The sequence below is a fragment of the Crinia signifera genome, chromosome 4 (genome assembly GCF_055691185.1).
Source record: "Crinia signifera chromosome 4, ASM5569118v1, whole genome shotgun sequence".
NCBI lineage: Eukaryota > Metazoa > Chordata > Amphibia > Anura > Myobatrachidae > Crinia > Crinia signifera.
In genome coordinates, this window is record NC_139220.1 from 237,464,156 (window position 1) to 237,481,251 (window position 17,096).

At 44.9% G+C, this 17,096-nt stretch overlaps 1 protein-coding gene across 1 annotated transcript; it reads left to right on the top strand.

Moving 5' to 3' along the window:
• Positions 1–2,097: 2,097 nt before the first annotated feature.
• LOC146072554 (uncharacterized) lies at positions 2,098–4,544 on the top strand. The gene is made up of 2 exons (XM_083179771.1): positions 2,098–2,933; positions 3,777–4,544. Exons 1-2 carry the CDS (start codon positions 2,520–2,522, stop codon positions 4,170–4,172), a joined length of 810 nt encoding a protein of 269 aa, XP_083035897.1. The 5' UTR covers positions 2,098–2,519; the 3' UTR covers positions 4,173–4,544.
• Positions 4,545–17,096: the final 12,552 nt, after the last annotated feature.

The following is a 17,096-nucleotide window of genomic DNA, read 5'->3' on the forward strand; positions in this document are numbered from 1 at the left end:
GTTATTTATTTATATAGCACTGCATGGATTTCTCAGCGCCTGACAATACATAGATGATGTACAGGGCAACAGGACAAATATGCCAGCACACCAAATAAATCAAGTTTTAAGCATACGTTTTTAATCTAAACTCAATTAAAAAAAGGCTGGATTACAGGCATACTTAGATATGAACCATCAACAATTACAGCACACAATTTATATCATTCTTGCCTACCCTCCAGGAATGGCCAAAAGGGTCTCGCAAACCGGGTCCCCCTCCCAGCCCCCCAGGAAGGTGGGCAAGTCTCCCGCATTGTAGCAACAGCCCCTGCTCCCCCCTTCCCCGCGGTAAAAATGTCAGAATTTTGCGGGTCCGTGGGGAGGGAGCGGGGCTAAAATGACGCGAATCGTGGCATTTTAACCCCTCCCCCCATCCATGGACCCGATAATTAATGCGGCTGCCTGTCATGGGGGCGGAGCTTGTGACATCAGCCTCACCCCCGCCCCCTGAGAGGAGTTTAAAAAAGTCGGCATGTATGATTTATATATTTATTATCTATGTATCTGATATATAACGCTATCAGGCTCCTGCTCCTTGTAATTGTTGGAGATTCAGCATTACATAGTTTTGAACAAGCTTTATTAGGACTGAATAATCCATTCAAGCATTACCTGCTAATTTATTTAGATATAACCAAAACTGACGTTTTTACTAAATAACCTCCAAAGTATATGAAATTATCATTACGGTACTTGTTTTCTAGCATGGCGCCAGCGATTTTTATCTCAAGCATCGGGACCTAAAAAATTGCGTCGATCGCATTGCATGCAACCAAATCGCATGCGATGCGATCGACACGATTTTTACATTGGAATCAATGTAAAATGGTCCCTGAGACCCAATTTTACATTGGGGCCAATGTAAAAAGCCCCCGAAACCCCAATTTTAATTTTAATTGCATACCCCCCCCCCCCCCATTGTTAACGCCGCCCCACGATGAACGCCAACCCAGGGTGGCGAGCGCAGCGAGTCCGCGAGGGGCGGTGGTACGCGTCCTCCGACCTTTTCATACCCCCACTATCCACATTATAATGGCATGCGATGGACGCGATCAATGCGATTTTCTCCTTGCCGGCAATAAAAACACTTAATTGACAGAAAATCGCGTCCATCGCATACCTTAAGCTACCTTAACTTAAGGTATGCAATCTACCACGACTGGCATCGTGCTAGGAAACAAGTACCATCATTACTTTACATTTTTAATGTTAGAAATATTGGTAACATAATTTGAATTGGAGCCAACAAGCATTTTGGAGACAGTTTGCCATATGAAACACACTAACAATATCAAAATTGTTATGTAAAGGTTTATAATGATGTCACAGAAATTGTGTATCAGAACAAGCAAAGTTTAGTATATTAGAAAATAACAAATGAGGCTGAAGATTTGGTTATTTGCTCCCAAGTCCAATACAATTTACTCTAACTGGCTTTTTCCCTGACAGCTGCACATGTATAGGTGCGTACCCATGGTACGATTTATGTTCCGTATGATATTGTATACGATTTCCCAGGAAAGTCCCAGTGGTCAAAAGCATAAGATTTGTGCTTAAAATAACGTACAATGTGCATAAAATATCATATACGATATGACAACACAGCTGTACTACACCATGCTATCTTATGCTTTCTAGACAGATTGAGTTGCATGCTCACCCGAGCAGCTCCCTCCCAGACGACCGGCGGGAGCGCGCATCGTATGTCGGATAGTGCGTACACACGGTAAGATATAGTGCACTATCTAGCATGCTATTCGAAGCTAGCTAGATAGTGTGCTAGATTTTGCACTAATACTGGGTACACACCAGGACGACTAGGGCCCGATTTTGTCAATTTAGATCCAATTCCGACCGGTTGTATGCAGATTGTATGTACTTTTGTGCATTTTTGTCATTTATTTGATCCGATTCCGATCCGATGCGCGTACACGCCACTCGTTTGGTCGTCCGTCGGTGCGTCCGTCGTTTGATCCAGCCTATTCCTAAACACTCCCCCCGGCGCCATGTTTTTCCACATAGCAAACAGTGCTGTTTGCTATGTGGACTCTCCTTCTTGTCTCATCTCCCAGAACAACAACCTGGTATGTTTGCACTCCCAATGCTCTCCTATGCATGCCCACTGTTGCCACCAATGTATATAGTGTGTATAGAGCACTGGTTTGGCAACCGTGCACCCGACCATGTCACTGTTTGCTCGGGTGGGCCCCATGTGTGTGTGTATATATATAACCATTGTCCACCATTGCAGTATTCCATGCACTCCTCTCTGCTAGGCCCCATTCACCTGTGTGTGTGAATAGCAATCTGCACAATAAAATGTATAGTGGTTTTCATAAAAGTTTATTAACATTTTAAATACTTAAAACATAAGAACTAGGTAAACTGGTAACTATAACTATAAAAATTTAAATATGAAACAAAACATGGATATAACTATATAACAACTAAAATGGTTTTATCTTTTTACAGTCCCAATGTCCAACGCAAAAGAACAAGAATTTTTAGAAGGGTTTATCGAGAAGTATCGTTCCCATGAATGCCTGTGGCGAACAAAGTCCAAAGAGTATTCGAACAAAATGAAAAGAAACCAAGCCTTGGAGGACTTGTCTCGCTACAGTCTCCCATTTCATCCAGAGGCCAATGTAGAATGGGTGCGGAAACGCATCCAGAATATGCGCACGGTTTTCTTAAAGGAACACAAGAAGGTGGAGGCTGCAAAGAAGTCTGGTGCTGGAGTCGACGAGATGTATCAAACATCGCTCTGGTACTACGACAGGTTGACGTTCACCCTCAGCCAGGAGTTGATGAGGACAGGAGTAGTCCTGATGGTCGAACACGAAAACCAAGAAGTCACTGCGCAGGAGGAGGATAATTCGCAGTCTGCATCGGTGAGTCTATTTTTTGGGCTATCTAATTGATTCCTCCTGCCAATCCACAGCCCCCTCCCCATTAAAGTAGGCCATATACTCTTCCCTCACCTGTTTGGCACGTGCACTCCCTGTGAAGTGTTGTGTTGGGGTTTGCAAGGAGGATATCTGCACTACCTCCTCTGGCAGATCTTGGTCTTCTTGGAGTGCTGTGCCTGTAGCCCTTTGCTGTGTGGCTTTTCTGCAGAGCAAATTGTGCAGGACACAGCACGCCGTGACAACCCAGTCAATTTTGTCCACCCTCAGGTTAATGGCAGTGTGGAAAATGCGAAACCGGCTTGCCAGGATGCCAAAAGCATTTTCCACAACACGCCGTGCCCTGGATAGCCTGTAGTTAAAGATCCTTTTGTCATGGTTCAGGCCCCTTTGCGCATATGGCTTCATGACATGCTCGTGCAGGCCAAAAGCCTCGTCTGCCACAAACACAAAGTTAAGCCCCTGTTTAGTTTCCTGGACAGACGGCAAGTGAAGGGTGTTCGCTATGAGCCTTTCGTAGAACTTTGTGTCCTTGAAAGTGCCACCATCCGATGCACGGCCATTCCTTCCTACATCCAGGAAGATAAACTCATAGTTCGCATTAACCACAGCCATTAGTACAATGCTAAAATAGCCCTTGTAATTAAAGTAGTAGGAACCACTATTGATAGGCTGGGCTATGCGGACATCAATGGCTCCACCGCAATTTGGAAAGTTCCATCGCTGTTCAAACTCCTCTGCGATGACTTTCCATTCATTCACGCTGTTAGGGAACTGAAATTAGAAGTAAATAGAATTGATTAGTAAACATGTTCAATTTTTTTACAGCTTGGTGACTACCCACCTGCAACCCCAGACCTGTCTGTCCTATCAGATAATGCATGCACATCGAGCGAAGCTCCTACTCCGGCACGCACTCCACCACCCACCCTGGAACCCACTCCACCACTCCCCCGTGCCAAAAAAATGCGTGGCAAAGGAAAAAAAGGAGAAGCAGCAGCACATGAAGAATTTATGATGCGGGCACAGCGAGTCCTGCAAAGAAACCCGGACAAACATGACAACTACTTCACTTATGTGGCAGAGTGTGTTCGCAACATGGCTCCGAACCAGCAACTTACTTTTGAAAAGTTATGCATGGTGTTGGTGTATAATGGCAGTTTAGGGTATCTCAACAGTGGCACTAAAATGGTTGGCATGGGTAGTGCACACCACTGTCATTAGAATCACCAGTGCCTACTCCGCCTGCCACCGTACCAGGCCAGTCGAGCACAATTCCAACACATACCCAGTCAACACCTACACAGCCTTCTCAACCCTCCCAGTACCGTCAATTCTACAGTTCTTTACTGATAGAAGATCCGGAGTCTCCTGTTTTTGAGGATCTGTCTTAAAAAATAGGCTATTTTATCATTTACCATCGACATGGTCTCAGCTGCAGGTATGTGATGGCCACTGCTCACATGGCTTATGGCGCACATCAATGGGGCCGGGACCATTGCATCTGCACCATGCGCCATGTGGGCTGCAACCTTTACATATCTGCGGCAGACATCCTCTGCCACACAGTAGCCCGTACTTATTGGGAAAGTTTAAACTGGGTCATACATACTTAAATGTTTATATATAGTGTGTGTTTTTGTACAATATCTTTTATATGGTATTATAATATATTTGTGTTGACACAATAAATCTATTTACTATTTTACATGTTTTACATATGAAAGGCCTAAAAAACCTGTTTCTGTCCTAGGTCTAAATTATAAATAAAAAAATTTTGTTTGCACAATAAAGTGTACGGTGTATTTTTCATCCTTACCTTGCAATACTGGTACTGCAGCACCTTCACAATGGCTTTGCAGGTCTCCGGGATGATGAGGCCCAAAGCTTGCGGGGAGATGAGGGATCCAAACTTCAGGTCAGCAAGAGACCGTCCTGTCGCCAGAAACCTCAGGGTTACCACTAGCCGTTCCTCAGCAGGGATAGCCACGCGATACTTGGTATCCTGCTTCTCGATGTGGGGAGTCTCCAGACGCAGCAATTCCGGGAATGTGGCATCATCCATCCTCAAAAAGTTCCGGAAATCGTCTGGGTTATTTTCCCTGATGTCCCTGAGCAGTGGCATGTGCGAACGAGTCTGACGCTGCAGTAGCCACTGCTTTGTCCAGCATGATCTTTCTCTCCTGCGCTGGGCCCTCTGACGCCTGAGCTTCAGCACTGCATAATAGAGCAGGTAATGTTGCTGGTGACTACCCATCACTGCATTCTCCATAGTGCAGGGTTAAAAGACACTTTGTAATGGCAGGCAAAACAAAGTAATGTGTAAATAGCTATGTCCAGCGTTCAGCAGGTATAAACCAAGCCTCACTAGTAACAAAGCAGAAATACACTGGTTTAAAATGGCTGCTGCTATTCCTATCCCCCTCTGCTAGTCCAGCCTCTTCATTCAAATTTCAAAGGCCAATCTGACGACGGTCGCATGTGTTCTTGCAAAAAAACAAAAACCAGCGATCCGACCGTCTTAACGACCATCACGGGCGCATCGGGATCGGATCGAGATCGTTCCGCAAAAAAAACACAATTTTTGCTAATCGTTTGTTGGGGACTGCCTGGGAGCTCCCGGGAAGTCCAAGGGAAATCGTTCCATGGTCGTCTATCGGTCGTGGACAACGGTGATCGTCCTGGTGTGTACCCTACATTACCGTGGGTACGCACCTTAAGGACACGTCACACATCAGATCTGTAGAGGATGTTCCCCAGTTGTTCCTGAGAGGTACCCACACAGATTGGTGAATGTCTGGAACTATTCACCGGTCAGAATGCCGGGAGCTCATTACTAAGTGTGAAAACATGGCTTGGCCGCGAGTCGACATATCTCTCCTGCTGATGCGACTCGCAGGCTCCGATTCAATGCATTCTGTACAGTGCAGCGCATTGATGTCACTCACATGTGATTTGGATGCTTTTTCATGCGATTTATCGCAACAATCACATGATAAAGTGACCAAATCACTCTCGCTTTAGTGTATGGGCACCTTAATTACACTTTAGGAAGGATTTTATTGATTTATGAACAGTTTCTTATACAGCGCAGCAAGTTCTGTTGTACTTTACAGTTGGAAATAGGGATAAAACAAACTGGGTAGGTACAGACAGTAAAAATGGTAGGAGGCTTGAAGTCCACTTTTAGACAGGATGGGCTGAAGTCCACTTTTAGACAGGATGGCCTGAAGTCTACTTTCAGGAAGGATGGCCTGAAGTCTACTTTCAGGGAACATGGCCTGAAGTCCACTTTTAGACAGGATGTCCTGAAGTCCACTTTCAGGGAGGATGGGCTGAAGTCCACTTTCAGGGAACATGGCCTGAAGTCCACTTTCAGGGAGGATGGCATGATCTCCACTTTCAGGGAGGATGGCATGATCTCCACTTTCAGGGAGGATGGCATGATCTCCACTTTCAGGGAGGATAGCCTGAAGTCCACTTTCAGGGAGGATGGCCTGAAGTCCACTTTCAGGACGGATGGCCTGAAGCCAGGGCCAGACTGGGACCAGAAATCTGCCCTGGCATTTTGAGCACACAGGCCCTCCTGTAGCAGGCATGACCCTTGCGTGGCGAAGGCGTGCCGTAAAAAAGGGTGTGTGGCCTCATGGAAAGGAGGTGTGGCATCACAAAAAGGAGGCATTACACATTATGGAACACACCGTAATGCCCATTACACATTATGGAACACACCATTATGTCCATTACACATTGCCAGATACACATGCCCCACAGTGCCAGATACATATGCCCCACAGTGCCATATACATATGCCCCACAGTGCCAGGTACATATGCCCACAGTGCCAGGTAAATATGTCTGAGGGGCAGTGTCTGTACTGTACTGGTGCAGGCTGGGGGTAAGGTGGAGGGGGGCAGTGGGATGGGATGGGGTAAGTTGGCTGATTGGGGAGGGCAGGGGACTAGGTAACAGCTGACACTGGGGTGGTGGGGGACTACTGGGCTGGAAAAAGTGGGGTGTTAGTTAGATGTGGGTTAGTATTCTGGGGAAAGGGGATAGCTACACTGACCTGGATCAGGACCTTCACAGGCTGGAGATCTCCACAGGCTGGACTTCTCCCTTGCTTTCAGAAACTTTAACAGAGAGGTACTGTAGTAGTGCTCCCCCTGCTAAGGGAGACGTCGGTGCCGGGAACGCATGCTGAATGCAGGGACCAGGCGGCTTCCTGCTTGTATATGCCGCTGGTCCGTCAGTAGCTGACGTCAGTGCGGCGGTGCAGCGCACAATGAACAAGAAGATGACAGGAAATACGTGGCGAAGTGCTGCCCAAAAAATCACAATCCCTGAAGATACACCCTTACTTCAACAATATAGACATTTTGGAAGAAAAATGGGATATAGATAAAAAAGGCGCAAAGGTGGAGATACTTGAGAGTATGAGTTCGAGTTCCTTCCTTTTCAGGGCGGATTTATTTTCTCAAGCCGGATACGGGTTAACAGACCATGATGAGACGTGAAACATAAAAATAAAAATAAACACAATTACAATAAATCTTTGTGTAAGTGTCTCTTAATATAAACCCCCTATCGGGTGATGTCATTAATATGCAAGACGAATTTGATTCCGCGGGGCGTACCAAAACTCACGTTGGATTGTGATGGTACTCCTCTTATCAAGGTTTCTTTTGGTGTAGCCTCGGGGAAATCAACTTCTAAACATCGATGAAGGTTTTCCACATATGGGAAGATGGCACGATAGACTTGCACGTGTTCCAAAAAAAAGAAGGAAAAACCGTGTCTAGAACTGTGATGTGGTCTTATATGATAAAGAAAGTGGGCAGCTAGACAAAAATGGTGTATTTTGACAGCATACCTCACTTACATGTGAAATAGTGGAGAAACATATATAAAGGTTTCTTTGGTGTTGAAAAGAAGCGGGCGTACCCTTACTCACGATGTGAACTGTGATTTTCAAACCTATCTATATTTTATATCTGCTGGGGACTGGAGTTATCTGAATCCAGTGAGACACTCCTTGAGATCACTCACTCACATTTAAGGAGAAAAAGACATATATAAAGAAACCTTGATAGGTTTTAAAATCACAGTTCACATCGTGAGTAAGGGTACGCCCGCTTCTTTTCAACACCAAAGAAACCTTTATATATGTTTCTCCACTATTTCACATGTAAGTGAGGTATGCTGTCAAAATACACCATTTTTGTCTAGCTGCCCACTTTCTTTATCATATAAGGCCACATCACAGTTCTAGACACGGTTTTTCCTTCTTTTTTTTGGAACACGTGCAAGTCCATCGTGCCATCTTCCCATATGTGTAAAACCTTCATCGATGTTTAGAAGTTGATTTCCTCCAAGGCTACACCAAAAGAAACCTTGATAAGAGGAGTACCATCACAATCCAACGTGAGTTTTGTTACGCCCCGCGGAATCAAATTCGTCTTGCATATTAATGACATCACCCGATAGGGGGTTTATATTAAGAGACACTTACACAAAGATTTATTGTAATTGTGTTTATTTTTATTTTTATGTTTCACGTCTCATCATGGTCTGTTAACCCGTATCTGGCTTGAGAAAATAACTCCGCCCTGAAAAGGAAGGAACTCGAACTCATACTCTCAAGTATCTCCACCTTTGCGCCTTTTTTATCTATATCCCATTTTTCTTCCAAAACAGCGCACAATGTAGGCCAGGAGGCATCAGCGGTGCTACTTTACAAAAAATTAGCCCACAAGGCCATCGGCCATTCTGGCATTTGCCAGATGGCCAGTCCGGCCCTGCTTGAAGCCCACTTTCAGGGTGGATGGCCTGAACATTTGTATTCCAAGCAAATGTATTTATTTTCATCTCTCTGAGATACAGTAACAGATCAGCAGTGTAGTTTTTTCCACACAGCATTGAGCTCATCTGTTGTTGCTAAGAACAATAAACACATACAAATATGCCCAAACCTGACTGAATATAGAGAAAACATTAAGAACATTTCCACAGACCTATAATCTTAAACAGTTACTGTTTGTGTTATAGTTATGTCTCAGAAACACAATGTAATAGGTTCCACTGGGCAAGAATCTAAATTCCACAATCATTTTGTTTTAATGGAATTTGTTGAATAACATTTTTATTTTTTTTATAAGGAGCAAAGAGCAGAATACCAGCATACACTGCAATACCAGCATACACTGCAATACCAGCATTCACTGGCAAAAGGCTCAATTTTAGTTTCAGATTTAAAAAAGGGGTTAACGTCAGACAAATCTGACATCAAGCTTGACCCTAATTACCACCCCCCTTGTTAGCAATTCATTAGTGGTAAAAGGATCTGCTGACTATTATCAGTGCTGTTCCTGAGATGCTTTGCTGTATTGCATACTTAAGGCCCATACACACTGCGCAACTTTGAGCTGAAAGTCGCTCAAAACAGCAGGTTTGAGCGGCTTTCATCTTACATTCGCACAGTGTGTACGCCCCAGCGATGAGCGGCGAGCGCTGCTGCGGCTTCCGCAACATTGCCGGGAAAGCCGCTCATCTGCTGGTTATACCAGCAGATGAGCGGCTTTCAGGACGGCTTTGTGTAGCGCTCCGCTATGCAACGCCGTCCTCCCCCTCCATCAGCACCGGGCAGGGGGAAAGTCGCTCAGTGTGTATGCACTGAGCGGCTTTCCCCCCAGTGATGACTGCTATCATTGCTGTCCATACACGCTGGCCATAGTCGCCCAGTGTGTATGGACCTATAGTTACTACCTTTTATAACAGATATTCCTATTTTTTTATTAATTGAGTGTTTAATGTACTTAATTAAAGTAAAAGTTAAGTGTACATTAGAGCCAGTTTCTAAAAGGAGATGTATACACTTTAATTGAACAGGTTGATGAAAAATGTTTTATTCATTCATATGACAGATAAGTAGGAGTTAAATGAATTCAATAAGCAGGAAACTTGCTTCTGTGTTTGCTAAGTGTTGCTGGGGCTCCTATGGCAACCGTGACGTGTTAGGACATGAGATGTGGGATTTTCTGCCACCTTCTGGAAAATGACATGAAATTCACATGAAAAGTCTCCACTTTTTCTGCAATAATCTTTCCTTGAGATTACAGTAGATGATGGATGCAACCGTGTATATCGTGAAATAAAAAATGCACAATACAACATAGATCATGACAGTAAATACTTGTAATTAACAACTTTCAAACTAAAGTGTATGAAAATAGGGCCTGATTCAGAGCTAATCGCTGATCTGCAAAGTTGAAAACGACTGCAAGTGAATAGCCAACGCCCATCCAGAAAGAAATTTGCAAGAGAAATGCGAATGGATCATAATTCATATGCAATTTATGAACCATCAAATTATTTTTTCCAGTCTTTGCAAAGCTGAGTAAAGCTGGGTACACATGGGAGCGATTTCAGCACATATCGCTGGCAATATGGTTGCTGAGCGGCCATATTGCCAGTGATTTCATGTGCTGTGGGAGATAAATCCCTGGGAGCGCACTCCCACTGGCAGCCCTTCACGGTCGCTGGCATTTCGCCCAACTTTCTTGTCCCCGGGACACTGCTGCTGCGCCCCGGAAATTTTGGGGGGCGTGGCCTAATTTAGGTGGCATGGCCTATACTTGCGACTCTTCCGTGAGGCCACGCCCCCATTTTGCCGCTATGGGCGCATGGCCCAGAGGCTCTGTGAGCCTCTAGCTATGCCCCCAGCCCCCTGGCTGCGGGAATAGACGCTGTGCACATGCGCACAGTGTTTATTCCCCGTTGCTTAGCAGCCGACAGGGGGGACTCCCAACAGCCCCCCCTCACCGCGGGACACTGCTGCCCACGGGTGGGACAGCGGGACAGGCCCTGATAATCGGGACTGTCCCGCTAAAATAGGGACTGTTAGGAGGTATGGGCTGGTCGCATGAGCATGCTCCTCCGATTATGGCTAAAAATCGCTGGTGAGACTGCACAGCGATTTCTAGTCAAAATGAGGTAGAGACAGAATGAGACAGAATAGCCTGCAATTTTCAGCCAAAATCGCTGGTTGCTGATGAAAATGGTACAATGAGCAATATATTGCTGAGAGATATTGCCAGAACACTGAGCAATATATTGCTTAGCAATAAATTGCTGAGCGATTTTAAACCAAAATCGCTCAGCGACCAAATCGCACCGTGGGTACACATCTTATGTCAGACATCTTATGTCAGAAATTTACTAAAGGTGTGCGTACACACGGGGCGATATATCGCCCGGCGATATATTGCCGGGCGATATATCACTGAGCAATATATCGCTCAATGCCCCCTTTTCATCGGCGACCAGAGATGGTCGCTGATGAAAAGAAACCTGCGACCAGCGATTAGAACGGGGCTGAAAACGGGAGCACGCACCCGACAATTTATCACCGGGGCACACTCCCATCACTGGCAATATGGTTGCCAGCAACCATATTCCCAGCGATATCAGCCCCTATCGCAGCCATGTGTACACGGCTTAAGATGGTCGTTCTATTATATATATTATATACGATAGTATCTGATTGTTGCCCATAGCAATCTCATATGTGAAATTGAACTCCCTCTTAGTAAATTTCCCCCCATAACTCTGCAACTGAGACAGGCTGCATTTTTTCTAACACTTACAGAAAACATCAGGGGCCAAACTGGGGGCCTATGGCAGACTCTGTGGTGAAGTGTCTTTGCTGCTGGTCGTCCCTCTCTCTGCTTGCTGCATGGACCACAAAGAGCTCTACCCTAGTTTCTAGCATCTCTCTGCTGCTGACTGTGCAGGCTGCTCTGGCTCCTGCCCCAATGGCAACTATTGCTGTACCATTACACCAGCGTCCGTTCTCTGTCAACTACGCATCAGTATGCCTCGCGGGGACCCGTCTTACTATATGCCTTAAATACCTCCAATATACACCACTCCTGAACATGAAACCCAGGTCCGTGACCTGTATATCGTGCACAGCCAAACCCCACTTTTCCTGTTGGGGTTTTCTGGGGAAAACCACTTATATGTTAATCCTACAAGTATGGGTAACATCTAGGGCCAGATTACCAATGGGGCGGATGGAGCTTCTACATAAAACTAGGCCCTTCCTCATTAAAGCATACTGATCACCAGCCATCAGCTGCCCACAAATCATAAGTATTCATTTGCATTTCTATTTTCCACACAAAATTATGTCATTTTTATACTTTTACATTTTAAGGAGACATTGCGGCTGATAGTGTACATGGTTTACATGTCCTTGGCCACGCCCACATAGCACGGGTCACACTACCTCTGCTATCCATAATAGGCCCTTGAACATTTTCAGCCCCAAGCCCAATCCAGCCCTGGCAACATCCGTGGCCCTTATTTTGATTCGTGCGGTACGGCCCGCGTGCGGCCGTACCGCCGATGTTTTTCTTCTGCACATGCGCAGAGGTCAATCTGCGCATGTGCAGCCCCCTTCGCCGCAGACGGATTTCGTCCGCCGCAAAGGGGGCGTATAGGGGCGTGAGGGGCTTCATCCCCTCATTTCCCTATGTGTACGCCCCGCGTTTCATGGGCGTTCCCATGCAAACGCGGGGCGTACGCATGGTAATGAGGGCATGACGCCACTCATGGGGGCGGAAAGCTGACGTCGGCGGATGTCAGCTTTCAGCCCCCATACAAGCTACCACACGGACGATTGTCCGTGTGGTCTCAGCTTGCGGGAGCTGCCGCGGCGTGCGGCCCTGCCTTCGATGGTCGTCGACCATCGAATGCAGGGGGCAGCTCCCACCATGGTGGAGGCGTACGCCTCCACCATTTTCGTGCGGATCGCCAGCCGTCCGTGTACGGACGGCCGTGGCGATCCGTAGTGTGGGCGGGGATACGTCTGGTGCGGTCGGAGCCGCATATGCGGCTCGACCGCACCAACCAGAATAAGGGCCCATGTCTGCAAGAGTTGTGACACACAAGTCTCTTAAAGCCCACCCCTTTCCCTAGCTCTTTTCCAGGAGACAGTTGCCAACTTGTGTTTGGCCACATCACAGCCGTACTACAGATTCTGCTACACACTCACAATAAGTTACTCATTCTGTTACAGTGTATAAACCCCATTCGGTATCAATGCATACTTATATATTCTATAGAGGTATAGGTGTATAGGGGGCATGAACAGTGGAAAGATGGTCTGATTGGGGGTGTGGTGGCACAATTGCATCATTCTGGTTCCGCCTCACCATTTCAGGCGGGTGGACAATTATGTATTTATGAACTTAACTGTGTTTATGAGGTTCACTGAGTTTGTAAACACATTTCATTCATATAATGATATTTACTCATAATTTGCTATTGGGTGTGCTAACAGCTCTCTATCCTTTATGGAATATGTATATATCTATATAGTTCACACTGAGATGTGAGTTGTAAAATATACGTTTTTTGCTTCATAAACTTGCTTATAAAAAATTCTGTAAAAAAAGTTAAATATATAAATATACACACATACAATGTTATCATGCAGATACGTAAATGGTTCAGAACATGTCATAAAATCAAGGTTAAAATTAGTTGCACATATAATTTAAGTATATAAACAATATGATGAATAGATTGAATATAGTCCATTCATATGGGTACTCCAGTGAGGTGGGGGAGTCTTGAAAAAAGTTGTCCCCAATGTTGTGGGGGACGGGCAGCTATCAAGCCTGCCGGAGGTTGAAGAAAAGTTAAATGTTTGACACAGTGCGGAGTCCTGCAAATGTGTAATGAAACTTTATCAGTGGTGATGTTAGTGCACCCGTGGAAGTGAAGATGGATGCAAGTAGAGTGCGGGATGGAGGGGGAGAGGTGGTCAGGTATCAGCGTCCGCTGGACCTATTCGCCCCCTTATACTCATAACCCATAAAGGATTTATTTGTAATCAAACAATGTAAGCTTCTTTCTAATGCTCTAACCAATCAGGGTGAAGCTTCTTTTCATCTTAAGGTGCATACACACTGTACAATATTTTTGACCAATTTCATTCAAAGACATTTCCCTTGAATCCAGTGTCCTGGACGAAAGATGTTAATAAAAGATATTGACGACAGGGGAAAGACGAAAGATCTAGCTACAGATTATAGGCTCTTTTTTGAAAGATATCCCAAATTGAGCTGCATGCACAGTTGACGAACAACCTTGATGAACAACTGTCGGGTATGCGCATCATCATTCGTCGGTCGTCTCAATCGCACTGAAAGATATTTTAACCAATTTCATTCACAATGGCCGAAATGAACATAATTGGTCAAAAAAGTTGGTCAAAAAAATTGTACAGTGTGTATGCACCTTTAGTCTGATCTAGTTGCAGCTTATGTGAAGAGGCCCAATGCAATTCATCCTCCAGAATTAGCAGCAGCAGCTTTGAGTTCTGTACCTGGTCCACTTTTAGGGAATAAAACCACGCTCGGTTTTATTATTTCTGTAATGATGATGATCATCATCATGATCATCAGTACTCCTCGTTGCACCAGGGTTTGAGCTCCTGAAATAGAAACACTTGGTTACAGGCACAGCTAGAGATTAGGGATGGCAATCAGTGCGGAAGCCATCTATGCCAATAATGCAAGTGGCCATCAATGGCAGTATACAATGAAATGGATGCCCATCTTTAACTAACTGGCCCATGAACCAATCAGACCTTGGGGATGGGGCTTTGCCGGTGTCAGTGCGGAGCTACGCTCTAAGGGCAGTATTCAATGTGAAAAATTCTCCATGCATGCCGAGAGATTTTTTCTCTCGCCATGCACTCGCCCTGTTCCGGAGGGCTCGCTGCCACTCCTGCTCCCACTATTCAATGTGGTTAAGACTCGCCGCCACTCGCGGCGAGTCTTAACCCCTGTAGCGGAAGAGCGTCCGCGGCAGGGAGCTGGCAGGGAGCCGGGGGACGGTGGCAGCCAGGGAGATTAAAGTCTCCCTGGCTGCCCCAGAACATATGTGGAGGGGAGGTGGGCTCCCCGGGACCCAGGGAGCACAAGCTGCCCCCCCTATAGCCAGCGGGGGACCCAGTATTCACTGCACCCGATCGTGCATCGTGCATATGTAATGATCGGGTGCAGTGAATATATGAATATCTAATGAGCGGCTCGAGCGCTCGGGCGCCCCCTGCTGGCTGCTCTGTGTAAAAAAGAAAAAAAAAATTAAAAAAATATATTTTTGGAAATTAAATATATATTCATATGCTATAAGCACATGAATAAAAAATAACATGCCCCTTCACAGAAAAAAAATCCTCATTTTTTTACACAAAAATTAAAAAAAAAAACCTTTTAGTTTAAAAGTTCACATTCCAGTTCTCCATGAAAAGATGGAGAATTGCTACACGGAGAGACACGGCGAAAATCACTTAAAAAGACGGCGAAAATATCACATTGAATAGGGTGGTTCACTTTTGGAGAGCAAAATGCTCCTTCCAACGTGAAAACAGCACAAACTCGCCATAAAACAAGGCGAATTGTTCTCATTGAATACTGGCCTATGTGCCAGCACCTTTGGGGAAAAAAACAAAACTTTTTAGTTATGCTGTGCCATCGATATAAGGAAACCATTTGGGTCTTCCCCAGAGATGGCAAAAGTTTCAACTCATAAACCATCGATGGACATGATGCCATGTCCCCAAATTTTGGGTGGCGCAAACAAATGTCCCTCCTTTCTCCCTGGCAAAGTTGGGAGGTATGCAATTGCTGCAAATTGCATAGACGGTGTAATGATTAGCATTACTGCCTCACAGCACTGAGGTCATGGGTTTAATTCCCACCATGGCTCTAACTGTGCGGAGTTTGTATATTCTCCTCGTACTTGCATGGGTTTACTCCGGGCACTCCGGTTTCCTCCCACATTCCAAAGAAATACTGGTAGGCTAATTGGCTTCCAACAAAGTTAACACTAGAATGTCTGTGTGTGCGTGTTCATGTGGTAGGGAATATAGATTGTAAGCTCCACTGGGGCAGGGATTGATGTTTAAATATTATCTGTAAAGTGCTGCGGAATATGTGTGCGCTATATACAGTAAATAACTGTTAATAAATCAATAGTGACTGGTCACTGAAGTACACTGAATTCCTTGTCCTGTTTATAGAACCAGCTTGAGATAACGTGTTCTGTGGTGTGGCTTATTATCCTGCTCTAAGTATTCTTGATAGAAACGCTTCTTAACAGCAATCCTCAGGTTTTCCCAACAGGACATGTTTTGATGATTTCTGTCTACGGATAATTCCTAATCCAGCAAAATAGATTAACTCACCTGTGCGCACATGCAATAACTCATACTAGTGTATGGGGGGCCTTTAAAAACACCAGTGCATGGGGGAATCTGTGATACAAACACATACATTCATTTATGGAAACAAAAGGTAAACTACACTGTAATTGCGTGCTGCAGATAAATAATGGATAATAATAATAATAATGAAGTCCATATACATGTATAATTTAAGAATACTGTAAACCTTGAGGTATTTAGTAAGTTCCAGTACCAACATGGCACACTGTTATGTTTTCCAAACTGGTATTGGAGGAAGGAATGTGGTCAGAATACCGGCAGTCGGGATCCTGACAGTCAAATAATACAGTCAGCAGCATGTCGGCGGTAATGTTCCCGAGGGGGGTAGTTATGGTTAGATGATATATGTGGGTGTGTCAGGGGTTAACTTGCATGAAAAGCCCACTTTCTGACCACCTGGCTGACTCTGTATATGTAGGTGGAAGCCTGTTTTTGTACAAATATAAATATGCATATTTTATGCTACGTAAAAATGGGTATAGGCAGCCTTGTTCCATAAGAGTTCGCCCATTCATATTACATAGATATGGGAACATTAACTAGATGTTTAATATTTTCCCTTAATGCGCATGGGTTCTGGAAATGGTCCATTCTTGAATCATTAACAATTGTTCTGTTATTGTGGCCTGGCAATATTGTGTCATTCTGTCAATATCCCTTTTAGTGCGGTTTCTGGAAGATTGGATTTACAAATTAAATAGAATTTTTAAGCAAGCAGAATTGAATAATATAGCTGGGTATGACTAATGACTTTTCCATGTAGATGTCCTATGCAGAGCATTGGGATCAATTAGCTTTCCAATTAGTTTGATAAGTGAGGGGGTTGTGGACATTTGACCCTATTAACA